The 21,147-nt window shown below is 43.3% G+C and overlaps 1 protein-coding gene across 6 annotated transcripts in view; it reads right to left on the reverse strand.

The window, feature by feature from the left end:
* Positions 1-21,147, reverse strand: part of LOC109981732 (plasma membrane calcium-transporting ATPase 1) — a 99,202-nt gene that overhangs the window by 57,823 nt on the left and 20,232 nt on the right. For 4 of the 6 annotated variants that reach the window (XM_065955190.1, XM_020630657.3, XM_065955191.1 and 1 more), the window contains exon 2: positions 4,281-4,734. In XM_065955190.1, coding sequence (XP_065811262.1) covers positions 4,281-4,476 — 196 coding nt within the window. In that variant the 5' untranslated portion in view covers positions 4,477-4,734. Of the gene's footprint in view, positions 1-4,280; positions 4,735-10,070; positions 10,517-10,640; positions 10,799-21,147 lie in introns of those variants that run through there. The other 2 variants (XM_020630656.3, XM_020630659.3) reach the window with 2 other exon arrangements.

Below are 21,147 nucleotides of genomic sequence, written 5' to 3' on the forward strand. Positions count from 1 at the left end.
ATGCAGGTCACGCACATGAATGCCCACACACACACACACATGGAGTAAGTAATGCTGCTGAATGTTCATGTACAGCCAAGTGATTTGTCATTTCCTGCAGAGGTGCATCTTGGGAAATCATCACATTAACTGAACACATCATCTTAAAGCTGAAAGTCTTTGAACATAAAAATGAATTTCATTTATATTCAAGCACATTCTGCAGCTATTGGAGCCAAACACATCTCTGCCTGTGCCAAACTGATTCATTTGACTTCATCTGTGATTGGTACAGAGTAAAAACCACTCACAGTGTGTGCGAGAAACCATGCTTCTAGAAACTAAAGCTACAGCATGAAGCTAACTCCAGATGCACAATATGTCAGCTAAAAGTTCAGCATGATGTCATCATCTTTTCTTTAGTAACATGAAGATCTGATGATTTTTATTTATTTAACCTTTATTCAGGATTTTCTGGCACAACTTCACCAACTGTAAACTATAAACATATTAGACGGACGCTTTTCGGCTTGTGGCGTTCATCAGGGTCATCAGTTGACCCTGGAGTATCAAGTGTGAAAACCCGGCAGGAGATGCACATAGTCAAACTCTTCTGGCTTCAAGTGCCATCCTGCAACTTTTCTAGGAATGACTGGCAGCCTGCACCCAACACTGCGTCTAGTTCTCCTAACACATGCATGAAAGCATCGAGGAATAAGGAGGGAAAGCCGGAGGAGCTTCCAAGAAAAGTTTCTAATGGAGATGAAAGATTAAAAAGTAACTTAGTGTTCTGAGGGAGGGATTCAATCGAAAAAGGGACGCCATCAACAACGAGGAGAAAACGCTGATAACTGATGGTGTGACAGTTCCTTCTTTGAGACAAAAGAGTAAAAGAGACACGCATATATCGACGACGCTCTCCGGGAACATTCTTCTTAAAACTTTTCTCGTGGTTGTGGTCGTAGGAACAAACATCTCAGATGATAAAAGAACACTGGATTGGACAGGGGAGTTTCATTTAGAAGCTAACGGCGAGGTGGGAGATTGAAAACAGTTTTCCAATCTTCAGTCTCCTCGCGCCGCCGTCTACAGGATATAAACCTGCCTTTAATACAGAGACGCTGCTCACATCCTCTGCTGCAGAATGATGCAACCACCAAGCTCCAGAAACCCTCAGGCCAATAAATCAGAGGCACGACAAAACGACATATTTCAACCTCTCTTTGTAAGGCTTGTGCCAGACTTGTGGCTCGTCCGGGGTAAACCCAGACTTTCTCTCTTTGTCAGCCAGGATTCATGTAATTTAAGGGGCAATAACGAAATGCATCACTACTTTGCACCTCATGTTTTGCAATTAGAGTTTATCCAAAGTGCTCAAAATCAAGCATCTATTCTTAAGAACGTGCAGCTAGAGGACGGAAAGAGGGATTCAGGCTTTTCAGCTTTTCCCATGACATTTGGGAACATTTCAGAGCGTTGGGTAGAAGAGCGAGAACAGGTGACTTCACCATAAGAGGTGAGAAAGAGTGAAAAAGCAAACACACAAAGACCCCGAAGAAGAAGAGCGTTGCATGTCTTGGTGTCTTTACCCCTTCTCGCTGATCACTCAGAGGAGCATTCTGCTTCAACTGGCAGAGGCATGGAGGACCTGAGGCTGTGTGTGTGTTTGTGTGTTTGTGTGAGTGTGTGTGTATTGCAGTGAATGAGTCTCGGGTCACGCAGCTCAAGCAAGATCTCAGATTGGTGGCTGACTTCTCACACCACGGAGCTCGAGAAAAAGATCTGACACGCCAGCAGGCCGAGGAACCTCTGAACCTTCAAACATGAATCCTTGAGAGAGAGAGAGAGAGAGAGAGCGTGAACCGATTTGTAGCCCAGATTCAGCCTGAATGATGAGGAGATGTTTCCTTTGAAAACACATCTTTGAATTTATGGCCGTCTTTTTCGAGAGTTTGGGTTGAGACAGATTCCTGTTCTTATTTTTGACCGTTTCAGCAGACAAATGATTTAAAATATGTTTACTATTCTGCTGACAAATGTAAGAAAAAGTGGACGACATGACGGCTCCCACAAAAGTGAATCCAGAACATTTAGAGCGCCGCCTACTGACAGCAACACAGGCAGTTAAGCAGAAATCATTAGCACAGTTTCAGTTGGACTTCTATAGTTTGAGTTCAGCAAAGAGTCAGCAATGGAGACATCTACTTCTCTCCTTTTTCTTGATTAGCTTCATCTAATCCCAAGTTTCTGAAAAATCAGCACATGAGAGATGAAAAAGCCCAGAACTGTTTGTGCTTCACACTAGCATAAAACATCTGAACATCAGCTGATGAGTCAGACTGTGACAGTTGAATCCATTTTTTTTTATTTTCTGCCTGTTTCAGCCCTCAGTGCTGAATGTGTGTCTGTGGAGATTATAATCTCACATGAAGGAATAAAAGTGAGAATAAATCAACTCCTGTCTTTGTCTCACCTGAGCGCTGACAGAACACGCTGACGTTCATTAGCATTTTCCTAAAATAAAAACTGTATTTTTAGGTACGCATGTGTGTCTCTGTGAAGCTCTTTGTAACCCGTGTCCTTTTTAAATGAAGTTTACATCTGTCAGATCGCCTCGCACCAGGAGGCAGCGTGTCCCTCTCAACATGAAATACACTCAGATTTTGTAAAATGCTGACGATCAATGACTTTCAAAAGAGGCAGCAGACTGATTCATCAATACACATTAACCAGCGGGGTTCAAAGCTGCCGCTCACTGACGTCTGTGTGTGTGTGTGTGTTTGTGTGTGTTTTTTTTTCAGGTTGAACTCGGAGTGATGACAGTCAGCTCAGAATTCAATCAGTGTCATTTTTTTTTTTCCATCAGAGTGAAAGTGAAGCAGCTGCAGAGTAAAACATGCCATTATCACAGCGCTGATACAGAGACACGGTTAAATATAACTGTGTGAACTCTCTGACTGCTAACATGACGCTAATGGGAATGAGCTGCACAGGTTAGCTAGCTCTCACCTCGCTATAGACAGAAAAACAAGGTCGTCTTTTTGGGGGGTTTTAGAGCGAGAGAGAGACGGGTTATAACTTCATCCGTTTGAGGACCAGCTGGTCAGAAGTCGGATAGAAGACATCTGAGTGGGGGCGCCGGTAGCCTAGTGGTAAGTGTGCGCGCCCCATGTACGGAGGCTGTGGTCCTCACTGCAATAAAAAACCATGCCCCAGTGCATTATGGGAAATGTAGGAGGCAGTGGTTCTGAGGCTTGATGTAAAAAAAAAAAAAATGTAAAAGGGACATTAAATGCTGAGTGACTGATGTGTGATGAAATGTGGGTGAACACAAATAAAATGCCTAAAAAGAAAAGAACAGTTTCACTAAGAAGAGAAGTCCTGCAGAAGAGTCAATGTTCACTCACACACTCGTCCTGCATCACGTTAGTTCACTGTAACAGTCAATCACTGAGTGAGTGTGAGAGAGTGTGTGTGCGTGTGTGTCTTTGCCCTCAATCTTACATCAGGGTTTCCCTCCCCCACATTCCTCCCCCCCTCCCTCCCTCCCTCTCTGCAGTGAAAAAATAATTACAGTTTCTTCATTAAAGTGAGTAATTTTCTTGCGTGGAGGACGAGACTACAGCTGTCCTCTGATTACTAAATGGAACAGAGCAATGATCTATGGAGCCATTAGGGGAACGGGCTGGAACTAATTTCAATCCTGGAATGGACCCGTGGTTGTAAACACTCGCACACACACACACACACTCATAAAAGCACACAGAGTGAGAGGGATCAAAAGATGAGGGAGGGAGACACAAACAGCCGGCTGTCAGCCATTTTCTGGCCTCGTATGAATCTCTGACTGAAATCCAAACGGATCTTCTATCAACACTAAATATCGACCGCGTCTGAGTTTTACCAAAAATGTTGTCCATCTGTTTGTGGGAATTGTCATTGTTTAGTGCCTCACACTCTGTCACCACCTCTGTGTGTGTGTGTGTGTGTGTGTGTGTGGCTACGTAACCTCGGCTAATGAGCCTGCTCCCTTCGCTCTGCCGCCTGAATAAAACAACAAGCACAGCGAGCGGATCATATTGTAGGAGCAGCACGGTTTGGCGAGCTAAAAAATGGAGATAAAGTTGTACGTATGTTGTGTCAGACCAGCGCAAAGCGTAACCACTTTCAGCACGGGCTCGCCAATCAGGACGTTAAGCTAAATCCCTCAGAATTTTCGTTTCTTGGATGTGACTCTTATGAAGCAGGAAAAGTACATGTGGACGACTGAAGTCTTGTTTTGTGTGCTAATCGTGTCTTACCTTCTATGGGTGATGTTTTCAGGCGGCGGCAGATGCCCTGCACGTCCGTGTACGTGTCCGTTATCTTGTTGACTGCCTCTGCGCTCCGCAGCTCCATCAGGTCCCTCAGGTCCTCCGTGGTCATCCCAAAGTCCCCGTCATGGTTCCCCTCGGCCACCGAGTTCCCCGGAGGGTGGTCCGCCGTGTTGTTGGCCATGTTGGTCCTCTTCACAGCAGAGTTGTAGTTCTTGTTGTTGTTTTCGTAGTTTTTGTTCCACTGAGTGCTTTTTGTTTGTTTGTTTTGTTGTAACACTGATACAATAAATGTCAGAGTGTGTTCTGTCAGTTCACAGGAATTGCGGGTAGTGTAGTTCTCACAGGAGGCGGGCGGAGGAGACGAACACTGAGGCTAACTCCTGACCCGGATGTGCATGCTCCTCTGGGGTTACCATGGAAACAGGGATGTAAACATGTTCTGCAGAAGAAACAGAAAAACAGACTTTTAAAAATCAGACAGAAAACCGTCTAAACTCGGGATGCATAATCAATTTAAATTTTCTCGTCATCACAAAATGAGCTGCCACAATAAAGAAATCGCAAAAGTCTGAATTCATCGCAATAAAGAAGAAAAATTATTATATACAAACGATCGCTGCTTTCTCACTCAGCATGTGAACATTTTACACGCTATCGCGCCATTTCATGCAGTCAAATAAAAGTCAAGCTCAACGTCAGCTACCCTCAGAGTGGATTTAGTGGTAAACATTTATTTAAAGCTGCAGAATTTTTATTTATCACCCTTCATATCATTATCAGAATATATCTATATTTTTAAAGGTTTATTTTGGGACTTTTTATGCCTTCATTTAGAGACAGGACAGAGGACAGAGAGTCAGAAATCAGGGAGAGAGAGAAAGAGAGAGAGAGAGAGAGAGAGAGAGAGAGAGAGAGAGAGAGAGAGAGAGAGAGAGAGAGACATGCAGAAGGGGAAAGGAGCCAGAGGTCAGATTCGAGACATGCTACTGACCAATAGGCCACCAGCTATGATAATCACAATATTTATTGCAGCCTAAAAACAGACTTAAATTCCAAAATAATTAAAGGGGACATATTGTGAAAAATCCACATGTCAAGTGTTTTTGAACATTTATTTATTTGGGTAACCTGAGTGTCTATCGACCCATAAAATGTGAAATAAACCCACCGGGAAAATTCAGGGGGGGGGGGGGGGGGGGGGGTGTCATTGTACTTAAAGAGACACACACACCAAAACGGAGCGTTCTGAGAGAGCTGGTTTATACAGGGTCACAAACCTCCACTGGTGCTTGATTCATGTTATATTTCAATTCATAGAAACTGACTGCACATGTAAAATACCTTCCTGTATTTTCTCATATCACAATATAAAGCTCAGAAAGAAAACACATCACAGTGTCACTTTTTTACATCACCCCTCAGTCGACGTCTAAACACACAAACAGCAGCCGTGTCCGAGCTGATTTTTCTCCATTAACAGCACAGAGACTAATTGGGCCAATTAGAGGAGACTTTCTGATCTTTGGTTATTAAAAGAGCTATGATATCAAGTGATTATCGGTTCATGCTGCTCCTCTGGGATTCATAATTAGTCTGTAAATATCTGCTCTCCCTGAACCATCTGCTCCGAGATCAAGACTCTTATGCAGAAAAAAACAGTCAACACTTTAAAAAAATAATAATTTCTACATTTTTCTGATTGATGCATTAGTTATAGTTCACCTCTGCCAACATCAAACCAGTGAGAGCTTCACCTGGAGATGACTTTCACACATCTGTTTTAATCTGTAAATCCAGGTTTGAAAGATTAACATATCTACATGTAACACTGAGATCAGAAGGTGTGACAACAAACTGGAAACTACATCTCCCTGACCCCACAGTCCCCGCTTATGAATCTATAAATGCTCACGCTCTACTTCCTGTGTGCGTGTGTGTGTGTGTGTGTGTGTACAGCCACAAAGCACGCCTAACACACAAGCAATACGAGAGCTACGAGCTGAATTCATCACTTGAAACAATTCAAATTCAAAACCCATCACCTGATGTCGACCATTGCCTCAAAACATTGAGGTCATTAAACTTTTGGTGGCTGTGAGTAAAGACCGTGAGTCATTTAAGTCAGATACAGCGATACTGTATGATGGGAATTCCCGCTAATGGCGGCAGGGATCCATTATAGACTTCTTCACGTCCATGTTGTTCCTGTACTTGGTCTCGTGTAGAAACTGTACCGTGCTGAAGCTCACCTCTTCTAACCGTGCCAGGGCCAAGGAGGTGTAGCGTGCTTGAGCATGGCGTGGAGCGGTCGGACTAAAGGAACTGGGCTCAGAGTGATTAGACACAGTACAGATCGCCCCCCGCCGAGATCGTAATTCAGTATTTCTGATTTGCAGCTATGGTATTCGTCCAATCAGAACAGAAGACTCTTAACTCACCTCACCGCACAAGATGTTCTATAAAAACTTCAGAAAAATCTGACTTCCATTTCTTCTACTCTGCTTTTTGGTGACTTTGTCAGAAGGGGGGAGTCGAACCAAAAACAGGCGCGTGTACACCGCTAAAGTGATCAGGACCGCCTTCTTTTTGTCTAGTTTTTCCACTCTTTTTTTAAATTGCACTGCATCTCCATGATGTGTGTATTAACAACCCTTCTATCACAGAGATAATTATGAAACAATAAAGTTTATATCAGGGTTTTCTTTTTGTGAATAAAAGTCTAGAGTACGAGGGATGATGCTGAAGAGGAACAGGGAAAGAACACTCTGCAGCTCTGAGAGCCAATCAACAACAAGCGAGTACCATACAGTAAATGAACCAGTGTGTGTGTGTGTGTGTGTGTGTGTGTGTGTGTGTGTGTGTGTGTGTGTGTGTGTGTGTGTGTTTCTGAGTGTGAAAGTGTGTGGCCAAAGTGTGGCATTCCAGTCCATCAACACCGATTATGTAAGTGCACATCAAAGGCTGTCCTCCATTTTTCACAGTTTAGTGTTCTGTCATGGTCACACACACACACTGAGCTTGTTATAGGAGCTGGACTCAGGGTTCTCCCCTGTGCTGATTTGTGGTCAGTGAGGTCACTGGTTTCTCAAACTGGGGGGTGCATCCCTGTAAGGTTACACTCACAGCTTCATTTAGACGTGACGATATGAGATTCATGCCGCCTGAGCTACGGTTGATCCACAGACGGAGCAGAATCAAAAGATTAATGTAAAGGGAAATGAATTCTATGATAAATGGATTCACTTTTTACTCTTTAAAGTTTGATTTGATAACTGTTCATCACTGTCTCCCTGCTACAAAACCAAAATCCTCTAACTCAGTGGTTCTGAACCGGTCGAAGCTCAAGACCCACCACTAACTCCTTAATGAAAAACAGCAACCATATTTCTGATATGTTTCAATCTATCAGATTAGAGGGTACAAAGCATGATAAAACAGATATACAGAAACAGGCACAGGCACACCTTCACGACCCACTGAAAATGGCTCCACGACCCACTTTTGGGTCCCGACCCACCAGTTGGGAACCACTGCTCTAATTGCTTCTTCCATCAAGCTGAAAGACTTATCCTAGAAGAAGTCCAAACATTTCAGAAGCTGCACATTGTTGGCTGTTTACTTTATCTACATAATCTGACTTCATAACGGTTTTAAACCGGGCTCACACTTAAAAGATTTTCAAAATCTTAACATTTAATCTGTGATTCAAAATCACAGATTAAACCGTTTTGCTCCTGTGGTGCGTGTTGTTTTGGTGACTTTGCTGCTCTACAAACACTAATACATTTTATTCACCAAACACAGGCCTGACTCTCAAAACTGGACGTCTTAACTTAATTTGTCCCGGTGAATAAATGTGAGGAACTGCTTTTCACCTCCACTTATTATTCACTGGTTTTTAGCTGGCTGTGACACTTCTTTCTGTTGGGATAAAAAAGCAAACGGTTGAATTTTTTGGGGACACAGCGGTGAAATTATTTATTTTTAAAAAGGAGATTTTGAAAAGGAAATTCTCAACTGCTCTTATCTACTGTACGTGATAATCTACTGTCTTTTACTTATTTAAAGCTGTTATTAATATCTCCACAGTATCCGGTTTCAACAAGCGCTCTGCCAGTGTGTGTGTGTGTGTGTGTGTGTGTGTGTGTGTGTGTGTGTGTGTGTGTGTGTGTGTGTGTGTGTGTGTGTGTGTGTGTGTGTTGTAATTATCCGTCCGTTCATTGACCAGAAGTCGAGTCATTATAAGAAGTGAAAAGAAGTGCCTGCAGACCCTCGGCACATGAATGTTTGTTGTTGATTATTACACAAACACTCGCTGATGTCACGGTGATGAACGTGTTAATTACAGATTATGAGATTACTTAATTATACGGGCGCTAACGAGAGGAAACACACAAGTATTTCATTAGAGCAGATCAAATAGGTACATAATTCTCTATGAGCGATTCACATTACAGCAACACAATCTCTCCTCGCCATCGATGGAATTAATGATCGTAAATTGTTTTTATAAATAATAATAATAATAACAAATGTGAAGTTTCCAGTGAACTGGTTTTCACATCGTAGCGAGGAGCTTTTACTCTCCTGTCTCGTCTTGTGGATTAAAACTGTTTCGAATAGTGCTTTCACACTTGCAGAAATCTCCTGGAAAAACTCCAGATATTTCCCGGAGGAGCTGCATCCAAATCTTTCACTCAGACTTCACCCAGAGTTTCACTCCTGCCAGACCCTTAGTATTTTTTCCGCAGCAAGTCCGAGTGAGCTGATGTGAGAACGCAACAGGATTTTCTCCGGAGAATTCACCTCGAGCCAATAAGAGGGGGGAGTGACGTTTATATCCTGTGACTGCTGCACGGTGCATAGAGCGTCTGCATGCGACCACTACGATCTTATAGCGTAATACAGCGGACTCTGTTGCTTCGCCCGCTACTTCCGGGTTCTGCCAGGTCAGGAGAATCTCCTCAGCAGTCCTCCTAAAATGATATAGATATTATCCGGAGTGCGTATGTGAAAACGGCTCAACATTGACTTTTTCATTTAGGGGGCTGCACCGTTTTGCCTCACAGCGAGGAGGTTCCTGGATCAAATCCCCGTCTGCCTCTCTGTGTGGAGTTTACATGTTCTCCTTATGCATGTGTGGATTCTCTCCGGGTAGTCCGGCTTCCTCCCGCAGTCCAAAGACATGCTCGTTAGGTTAACTGGTGACTCTAAATTCCCCGTAGGTGTGAATGTGGCTGGTTGTCTGTCTCTGTATTTCAGTTCTGTGATTGGCTGGAGACCAGTCTAGGGTGTAGCCCCACCTCTCGCCCAATGACAGCGTGGATCGGCTCAGGAAAAACATTATTTTTCTAAATACTCAGGTTATAAACATTTAATAATATCTGTTTTGAAAGTGGATTAGCCAACTTCACTAACAGTTAAAACCACAGCAGAGAGCGCTGAAACTGCTAACCGGGGGAGTCGTGCAGCCATCCGTTTCTGTCACACTTTCATGGTTTATGGTTTGAGGTAATGACAGGAAGTCTAATGGTAATGCTCCTGCATTAGTATCAATACAACAAGGTAGCTTAAAAAAAAAACAAAAGGGCTACACCGTTAGCGACACCTTTACTCTGAAGCAACGGGAAAATGCTGGATTTTAACAAACTCCTGAAGTCATTCCAACAAGAAAGCCAACAGGAGTGAAAACAAAACAACACTAAAAATACATAAAAATGATAGTTACATTTAAATCAATTTCCAATGAACTGCCTTTAAACAGAATCAACCAACCTGCTTTACTTCATGCTGGTTAAGATGTTTTTGATGGAAGGTCGTCTGCAGTGAGTCCAGCAGAGCTTCAGTACACAACTCACTGATACGCTTTGAGATTTGATAAGATGTAAGGTGATCATGGTGTGAGGTAACTTTACTGTTTTAGTATAAGTTGTATGACACGTTCATACGGTCAGGTGTGGACTGAGTTGGGAGACGTATGAAAGAAAGAAAGAATGACACAAATGACAGATTTTGGGTGTAGTTTCACAAACATCACACACTCCTTTTTTGTTTTGTTTTGCTTGTTAGCTTCACCACCACTCCCACTGAGGTCTAAAGGTGAGCATTCCTATCTTTAGACCTTAATGACATACCTGCTAACACACACACTCAAGTTCTGCACACACACTCACCTTTTCCTCCATGTCATGTGACCGAGTGTGCAACTTCTAACAAGTGACACGGACAAATATGTACACACACACACACACACAGGTAACACACCCTCCGCCAGCTCTCACACTCTGTTCACTCTGCCGTTCATGAAGCATTAGGTGTGTTGTAAGAGGAGAAGATAATACGCACATAAAGAGATGAAGCGCTGTCTTCATCCCATGAACACGCCGCCTCTTGTCTCCACGTTTTTACTCGTCTCCATTTTTAAATCCTTACATGTTCTGTTTCTGTCAGATTCAGCGTGGCTCAAAAAACAAAAATGCAAATCCTGCCGAGCAATTCAGAGGTGCGGATGTTTGCTTCCGGGTTAACAAACCAGCCAATGAAGAGTCATTGTGGGTGTGGCTAAAGTAACCCACAGCATGGGATAAGGGAGTGTCCTACATTATGTTAGTTTAAGAGCCATAAAACTCCTAAACACTCCGAGGCCTAAGACAAACACAACTCCATTCACTGTTTGAGATCAATTTACAAGACAGTTTAAGACCCAAACAAAGACAAATAGATCTACTATATTTGCACCACATAGCATCTTTGCACATAAGCGTTCATGTGGGACTCAGCGCTACCTCTCTCAAGACTTCTCAGTGATCTATAATGACAAATCAGAGACTCTTTAAAGGGATACTTCACCCGTTGAAACATGAATCTGTATTGACATTGGGTCATATATGTAGTAGAAATGTGAAATACATTTTGAAGTTGGTGTCTTCTTGGCCGAGAAAAAGCAGAAAGTGTCTTTTTGGCTCATGTGGATGAAAGACACCAAATCCCAGAATGCACCGCACCGCAGGCCACTCCCACTAAAGTCCTATATTTACAGACTACACATACGGTCCTTTCCTCAACCTCTTTCCGAGATTTCTTCCTGAAGGAATTGGCATCTTGGAAATTCCTGGCAGAAAACAGACTCCATGTCTGTGTCCACAGGCAAACAGTGGTCTGTAGCTTCACTGGTCCAAAATATGAGAAACTAGCGTTGTAGTTTTCACCCCACTGACACATTTTTTTGCGTCATCGGAAGTTCCTTTTCAGACTTAGAAATACAAAGATTTCCCATCTCAGGGGAAAATGAGGGCTACCAGGTTTCTAATGATACAAAGCTTAATGCAAATGGAGGAAGTATCCCTTTAAGTTATCGGCAGCAACCTTGTAAATATATCAGGACTTCACTGTTGTGCAGATTTGATAAGTGGTGGTTACCTGGTTAAACCTTTCTTATTTATTATATTTAATATGTTTATTATGATCACAGCATTAAACAGCTCCGGTTTCTCGTCATGCAAATTAGCAGACGAGATCATGCAGATTGCCTGAGTGGAGTGTTGCACTTTGACCTCACAGACTCATTTAAACAAGACTTTAGTTGGTAAAATAATGGTGAAACCAAACATTGATCTTCTTCACTATACTATATCAAATCATGTGATAAATGTAATCCTCACCAGTTACATTCTACATGTCTTTATTTAAATAGGGCGTAGGGTGGAGACTCCGTCTGCTGGGATGGACTGGTACCTATTTTGGACAAATATAAGTTAGTCCACTGAAGAAGAGTGACTGCTCGAAACGTTCGTGTGGCAATTAAAAATGTAGTTTATCTTTTCATTTGGTCCCCCATTATTAGTATAGTGCACATGATTAAACCCAGAGAACACATCTGGATTGTGAAATAGTGTTACACTTAATGTTAGACTGTGATTCAGGTCATCACAGTTTGAGCTCAGCTTCACTTTTCTACAAAGAACAAACAGGTGGGACAAAAATGTTCAATGAGAAGCTCAACAGGACGAGAGAGAGAGAGAGAGAGAGAGAGAGAGAGAGTGAGCATCCACAGGATTGTTAATTTCTGCAGAGATTATTTGTGTCTTTTGAACATGTCATGATATGTTACACAACAGAAGCCACACGCTTCCTGCCTCATGCTGCGCTTCCATCATAAAGAGATGGAAACACTCCCGTCTCTGTGATTGAGTCGTTGCTTTTTCTTCCCATATTCTGATATAAATGTGTTTGATAATCAGCCCGCTGAGGAGCGGAGGAACAGATTTGTTTCTATTGTTTTCATGAAGTCCCCGTGTTGAATCTTTTTAGAAAAGACCTGAAAACATTGAACCGTGCAAACGTCTTTTTCACATGTAAACAGTTTTTCAGGAATAATCCACCTCGGTGAGAACATGACGTGTGGTGAAGCAGATCACACGGCACACATGTCAGGATTACCTTCAGTTAAATGAAACGGCTCGAAGAAGGAGAGTGACTCATACTGACTAACATCCCATCCACCATTTTTAACATCAGGAAATAATGTTGGATTTTACACAGAACGCTGAGGTCACATGCTATATATGATATTTAAAAGAAAGAATGTGCCGTGGACGTGAACAGAAATCTGGACTCCAGAGCTTCAGCTGCATAAATAAATCAAGGCACGAGGAACACTTTCACAGGCTAACAAGCCAGCGATGGTGAGACAGCACACACTCATACCTGCTAATTAGTGCCAAGATGAATAAAATACAAGCTGAATGTTGCTGAGGGTAAAAAAGCTGGAGCACAGACCTCTTTGAAAAGTCTGTTAGGACACTTCACTGCACAAGAAGCTCGATTTGTTGGTCTGATTTTTGCATGACAAAGGATGAGAGGTCAATAACAACCAGCGGCGTCAACCGGCCACACCAGAGCATTACGCAGACGTTTTAGATAAATGTAGTAATTATTTAATGAGTTCCTTATTAGGATTAGTTCCTCAAAGGTTCCCCATCAACAATGTTTATAAGACGTAAGTATGTTTTTTGTCATGCTCCTTTTTAGAAGCTTGTTCATTTTTTGGGTTCTTTGTCTTTCAATCGTATTTTTCTTGATGTATTAACTACATTTTATTTTGAAGGGTATCTATCCAACAGGCCTAATCTAGCAGATTCAGAGTGTTATGAGTCGGAGGCGGTTTTACTGCCCTGGTCTTAATTTTTATTTTGCATACTCAATTCTGGTTTGACACTCTGTTATTATGAGACATGCTTCTCACACACTTAAGCCCGGAACTATACACACACGTGCACAAACAGGAAGTGTGGACATGCATTAATGGAGAGCAGTCGGGGACATCAAGCAGCGCGCCGGAGCTATTGGAGGTTCAGTGCCTTCCTCAAGAGAACCTCAGCAGTACTCAGGAAGTGCCCTGCCATCTTTCCAGTTACCAGACCAACACCAGGACTTGGACTGGCAACCCTCCGGTTCCCAACCCAGGCCCCTACAGACTGAAAATATAGATGGTACAGAGGTAATATAAATAACAGGAGCTAAAATGTTTAGCATGCTAACAGCAGCACTTGACAAGAGTTGTAAATTAAGCAGCTTCTTATCTGACACTCAATGTCATTAACTCTCTTTTTGTCTTTACTCACTGCAGCCAATCAGCATCCTCCCTGCTCAGACGAGTTTACCATGCAGGAAAAGAACTAACAAGAGTTGAAACTAACAATTTTATCTGTAAGATTATAGTTAAAACTCACCACACCCCATCTAACTGAATAATCCCCTGAGTTCGTCTTGGAAGGGTTATCATTTCATGGGATCTTTTTGCCCTAAAACATGTCTTACAGGTAGGATCAATGATGGACTTCAGAATATTTAGTGCTCTCTTTGGTCTCTTAGAATTTACATTTCAAACAAGAAATCAATGTGCAGCTTCTGCACAGACATGTTTCTGATTCTGTTTCAAAGCTGCACATGTTGAACACACACACTCACAAACAGGACCAGTTTCAGTTCATGAAAAAGGCTGGGTGGTTTTTCTTCTTCTCTGTTCTTTAAATTGAGTCAGACCGTCCCCTCTATTCAACTGCTGCTCTCCTCCTTCATCTTCCTCCTCTCTGCTCTCTGCCTCTGCAGACACACCTGCTCTGCATACTAAACCAGCAGCCTGCGCCCCCCTCCTGCACACACACACACACACAATCACAAACACTCAATCCCTCTATGCAAACTCCCTGTAGGCCACACCCTCCACACAGAGATGAACTTTATCCTTGTTGCAGCCAGCAACAAATCACACAAACACACACACACAAACAGTCCCATTGAATCCATTGAATCCTGTCACAGTGGCTTCACAGACATTTTGCATGCAGGGCACGTCAAACACTGAGTAGGGAGTGTGTGTTTGGTCTAGACGGGGATGTGTGTGTATTATAGAAAGAGAGAGAGAGAGAGAGAGAGAGAGAGAGAGAGAGTGTCGCAGCATGCCAGACAGAGCAACAAGAGAGCGAGTGAGGGAGGGAGAAAGAGAGAGAGAAATAGAGAGAAATAGAGAGAAAGGCCAAGAATGCAGGAGACCACACCCATGTCTGCAGTCATGTGACCAGAGTGGAAAAAGGAAATCCCCACACTGCAGAGAGACGAGGCAGAGGGCTGGAACACACACACACTAAAACGCACACACACACTAGTTGAATGAGTCATCACAGGAAAAGGAACAGTACAGATGTGGACTTGCTGGTAGTTTCCTGTTAGTCTCTTTATGTTCTTTTAACCTGCTCTCTCAAAACTTCAAACAAACAGAAAGCCGTTTGATGTCGACAAAGCCTGATAAACCATGAACAACAGAAGGATTAAACAATGAGGGAAAATGTGTTATTGTCCTCAAATGTTGTCTTACATTTAAGACTAAATTGCAGTGGGAGTTTGTGCTGAAGACAGTGAGCTTTACCCTTTACAACTACAGGTCAAAGCAGCTGCAGCTTTGTGGAAGCATATAAGAGGCAGGATGTACACACAACCACACACACACAACGGGAGCTTCACATCAGACATGCCTCTTATATGTAAACATACAGCACTACTTCACCTCGCCGGCTCCAGCGATACACTGTGATGTCACACCCCTGTGCCCGACTTCGACATGGACGTTAGGTGTAAAAGGTGGTACTATACACTGTAAATATTAGCGGCTGAAGCCTGAGTGACGTCATCCGTCTGTTCCTGCAGGGGTCTCCGGAGGCTCATCATCAGCAGCCGCCATGCTGGAAATCCTGTCTCAGTCTAACTTTCAGTCAACCTAACGACAGGCTGAGAGCTGGAGCTGAGGCGGGTTTTAAGCCTCTTGACGAACCGTTACATCGTGCGCACCTGTCAATCACATCAGCTATGCGCTTAACTATGGATAACGCGTATCGTTTTCAAAAACCAAACAGACAATAACTTATCACACCTATTTTGATTTTTGTACCAGGCTGTAAACATGTTTATTTCTGCTGGAAAAGCGGCTTTTTCGCCTGTGGTGTGTATGTGACTTTCAGTGTTCCTGCAGCCAGCCTCAAGTGGACACTCGATGAACTGCAGGATTTTGCACTTCCACATTGGCTTCATTTTTTAACACCGGAGGTTGCCGCTTGGGTGGCACATTCCTAAACTGCATTGCTGATAGCAACGTGCAGTTATAGTGAAAATAAACCCGGATGAATAGAGTTGGTGCTGACTGCTGCTGTAATGCTCCGACTATCCCGTGATCATCACAACTTTCCCACCTGTTCATTACAGTCAGTAAATATTACAGACTGGTCAACCAGAGCAACAATCTATTTGGAAGAGCTGCTCATTTTACAGGCAGGAAGCTTTTACATTCAAATTGAAATCACATCTGAGAGGCTGGACTTCCCAATAAACGGGAAAAGGTATCCCCTCCACTCCCCTTCCCATCCAGATAAAAATCTTTGTGGACAGAAATGAGCTGCATCAGGATGAGAGTGCAGCTTTGCCCGGTACAGAGAGGCGGTGCGGAGAGTTTATCTCAGCAAAACAGGAGCAAACTGCACGGAGAAGCAAAAGCTAATGTGCAGGGTTTTAAGCTTGAATATCATTAGCACACTATACCTTGAGATGGAGCGGATATAGAGCAGCTAATGATGCACGATTCACGGCGCCATCAGCTGTGCCATCCACTCTTTTTCCACCCAATGGATGCTTGTGTACAAAGTTCGATCCTCGAGACACTGGGAAGTATTTTAATGGTTTTTTCTATTTTCAGCATTGAAGGCTTAAGAAATCTGAACCCTAAGCAGATAAAAGCTCTGCTGTCCAATCAGAGGATGAGCAAACTGATCGATAAATGAGGAAGATGCTCAGTTTGATTTTACGACAGCAACGTCTGCAACCGGAGAGACTTAGTGCAGTCTGATAAGCGACAAGTAGGTCGAGATTTGCAACACAACAACAGATGATGTTACAGCCCACGTCAACATGATGTGTGTTCTGTGTATATCATAGTGACAGAGTGAAGGAGTGATGGAGATCATGGACAGATGACCCTTGATGCAGTGAGATATTTCAGAGGCAGACGGCTTGGACAGACCATAAATAATAAAAAGACACACACATAAACACACACACACATACACACACACACACACACACACACCAGACAGTCACACACACTGATCCTAGAAAATCAACAGTCTTTGGTTTCATGTAGAAATTTCATTCCAGGGATTCCTGACCGACTGGCTGGATGAGAGGTCAGTGTTGACAACCTGAGGCCCCCACTGTTTATTGTACTGCTGTGTTAGTGTGTGTGCGTGTGTGTGTGGGGGGGGATAACTTGCTGTCCTTGCCTTTCATTGCAGCAAAAGAATCAAACTACGGCAAGCTGGTTGGCCAAACACACGTGGTTCCTTGTGTGTTATATCACTCACAGTTTTTGTCTGTTTCTGTATCTACCCTCCAAGTTTCTGCCTTCTAAAAAGGTAAAAAGTTGGAAGTGTCTGACGTTAAATGGGCCAATAAACAAGTGCGAACACATCCGCCCACGCAGAGGGTTGAAGCAGAGCTCCGTCTGCGTCAGCTCGGGATTAAACTCACTCCTTGATGTTTGAAAGTTATAGACTGCACAATCTTTGGCTGAGCAGCTCTGGAGACGGAGACTGTTCAATAGCCAGCCTCACATTTTTGTAATCACATCCTATTCGCTGGATGTTTCTCCTCATTCTTTTAGTGATTTTAAGAATCAATAACTGAGCCAAGAAAATGTGCCTGCCGTCAGATGAAGCGACAGAGGGGAAGCGAGGGAGACAAAAAGGCGGAGGAGGAGACACCGCTGATGAACTCAGAAGGACACCGGAGACGGCTACACGGAGAGACGACCTTCAGGAAAGAAGGCGTCGCCCGGGGTGAGACGGATCAGAACCGAACAAAGAGCAGCAACATCTGGAGAGCGTCCAGAGATCCAATAATCCTGTTTACAGCCTGAAGCTTCAGCCTCTTCATCACTGACTGTACATACAGCGTGTGTGTGTGTGTGTGTGTGTGTGTGTGTGTGTGTGTGTGGACACATCAGACACCAGTGGTACCGGTCGGTCCCCAGGTGTGAACGACGTGCAGAGAGGCAGTCAGATAAAAGGCTCCATTGTTGCAGCAGATGAAGGACAACAGGCTGCAAAAATCAAAACCCACAGCGGGCTGAAGGATTTAGCGCTCTGTGCCTTTAATGTCGGCGCTTTTCATGAAACAATGCGCTCCATTAGGGTTTCTGCACAGCAGGGGAGGGAGTCAGGCCGAGGAAACGGCCAGGTTGCGATGAATATACTGGAAAACACATCAATAAAAATTGGCTGATTAAACCCGTCGTTACAGAGGTGCTTTTCATAACAATGTAAAGAAACTTTGATGGGAGGGTTTTCATCACATGGGCCCCTCAAGAGTTGTTCTGTTTTTTTTTGTGTGTCTGGTAAATGGACTTGAGCGTGTTCTGGTCTTCTGACTACTCAAAGCGTTTTTTACACAGCAGGTCACACCTACACATTCACACACTGATGGTAGAAGCTGCTGTGTAAAGAAACCTTCAGAAGTAACTAATCCATTCACGCACATTCAAACACCACCAACGAAGCAGCAGGAGCAACTTGGGGTTAAGTGTCTTGCCCAAGGACAAATCGGGCATGTGGCTGAAGGAGCTGGGGATCAAACCCCCGACTCTCCTGAAAACGACCACTGCGACGTAGCGACAGAAAAGATCACATGCAGAAGTATTAATCAGGCATTATGGTGGAACCTAGACGTGTTATGGAATATTTTGCCAGCCTTTTTTTTTTTTTTTGTCTAAGGGCATCTCTGAACTTTGTTTTCTAGAAGTAACTTGATGAAAGTGTGTCTTTTTATCTGCAAAAAACTATGACTATTAAAAGATACATATTGGGCATGAATTGCATATTTTATTATTCAAACGCAGCATAATTCTACTTTATCAAATTTAATATTGAAATCACAAGATGTTATTTACAAACTCTCCTCTTCAATCGAGATGATACTTTATCTGACATCACAAAAGTTAACTGCTCCTGGCAACCGTTACTATAGCTGCAGCCTTAACACAAAAATATATATATTGAGTTCATTTCAGTGTCCCTCTGAAAAAAAAACGCTGAACAGTGGAAAAACACTCAAATTACCACAAAGCCAGACTGAAGAAAGGAGAGAAACTCAGTTTGATTATGAGCATTCAGTGTTGTTTAAAAATCAGATTATCGAAAGTGTTGAAACTCAAACAGTGGTGTTTTCTCGCCTGACCACGACACCAGAGGAGCGTGTTTACTGTAAACGCTGCTCGGCGTTACAGCAACAATCACAACACTCTGCGATACCTGGGAACAGTTGATCCAATCACAAGCCATCGGATCCTTCTCAGACATGAGGGTATTTTTCTGTCAAAGCCGATCCACCTCCACCTGTCACACCTGGCCCTTAGCCGTGTACTTCTTAAACTGTGAGAGTGTTTACATGTTGAACTGTAAACACTGCTGGAGGGGAACTCTCTGAAAACAGGCTGTGCAACAAAAAAACACTTTCTGTCAGAGGTGCAGTTTGTGGCCAGCTCAGATCACATTTCATATTTGATTTATCTACAGCGACCATGTCCATCAAATCAACACTCGGGGATTGTCGTAGCTTAGAGCAGTGTTTATAAAGGGGGGGGGGGGGTCACCAGGGGTCACTGAGGGGGGGCTTGGATAAGAGGTCCATAATGAAAGAGATTTGCTAGTTTAAGGTGAAAGATTGTATTTGTTTTAAAGGTGGTATCAGTAGAAATGTTTTTTTGTAGCTTGTGAACACAACATTCAAACGGGGCCCCTCCCCCCTGGGGTCATCGCCTAAAGAAGCTCACACTCACTACAGGATGTAGTGTGTACCTTCACTGCTTGTTCCTACACTGCACACTAGCACTACCTCAGGTGTTTGCCTGTCCAAAATTAAGGCAGAGGACAGGATCTCTCCAGACACAAACACAAACACATATGTTTGGAAGGCCAGAAGTGATGATTGAGCAGGATTCTTTTTTTTTATAAATATACAGTATATTTTTTTTGAAAGGATAAAGCTACTGACTCCATCTTTAATCTCATATTATCCATGAAATATTGATTAATAAATGCTTAATTAAAAGAAAGGTTAATGTGCCCTTCACCTTGTTCTATAAGGAACCCTCAGTCAAACTGTTTAACATGAATTCATGCATTTATTTATGTTCCTCCTCCTCCTCCCGCTCCGACCCGCCTGCTCTTTGGAGGGGGAAACGTTTGAAGTGCGTCAGCAGCTGTGCAGCCGAAGGAGACCCTCCCAAATCACCTCCGACAGCTAACGAGCTCCGCAGGGCTGCGGGGGCGGGGCGTCCCCGCTTTGATGAGGCCCAGGTGAAGGCACCTGCAGCTGGGGTAGAAGCCAGCTGACCTCCCCTGAGCCGCTCACTGAAAGGTGGAGCCCCAAACCAAAGAAACCCTCTGAGGGTTCAATCAAACTCTGAGGCAGAAGGTTCATACTGAGCTGTAACAGTTGCTGCTGGTTAGCGTAAATGCTAATACGTTAGTATGCTAAGTAGCAGGAAACTCTTGAGTTTCAGCCACTCCAAAAACGGAGGTCGGTGCCCTCAGAGACGTTCAAAATATAATTCAGTGGACTCCTTCTCTCAGACACGATCCAAAAAATGTAGAGGAGCACAAAAATCACTGAAGGCAAATTTATTTTGGTGCAAAGGACTAACTGAAATAAATTTGCCCTAAGTTATTTGTGGGCTAATCAGTTAGCCTTGCACCTTAAGAGGAACCAGAGCTAAGCTTCTATGTCAGCTCTGATAAATAAAAAAAAATCCCTAAATTGATATGGAGACAAAATAATATAAAAAAAAATCAAATGAAATCCAGTTTGAACAACTTGAAAACAACTTTTGATTAACAACTTTCCAAGTTCACATGAGCACATTGTCACACACCTGACCCTCCTCCATCGCCTGCTGTTGTTGCTTTTATTCATTACTGTGTTATAAAGATGCTATTTTGCTTCTTGTGTTGCATTGATGGCGAGTTCCCAGTGTTGCCTCACAGCACGAGCAGTTGAGTTCCCTTCAGATACTCCAGCTTTCTCCTACAGGTTAAAGACATGCTCATAGGTTAATTGGAGACTTAAATTCCCTTAGGGTGTGCATCTAAGTGTGCCTGGTTGTTTGTATCTGTCAGCCCTGTGATTGATTGGAGTCTAGTCCAAGGTGTAACCCTGCCTCTCGTCAAATGACAGCTCAGATCGGCTCCAGCCCCCCCCCCCCCCCGTGACCCTGAACAGGTTAAAACTGTAAAGATAATGGATGGATTGC

Source organism: Labrus bergylta, chromosome 5 (genome assembly GCF_963930695.1).
Source record: "Labrus bergylta chromosome 5, fLabBer1.1, whole genome shotgun sequence".
Taxonomy (NCBI): Eukaryota; Metazoa; Chordata; class Actinopteri; order Labriformes; family Labridae; genus Labrus; species Labrus bergylta.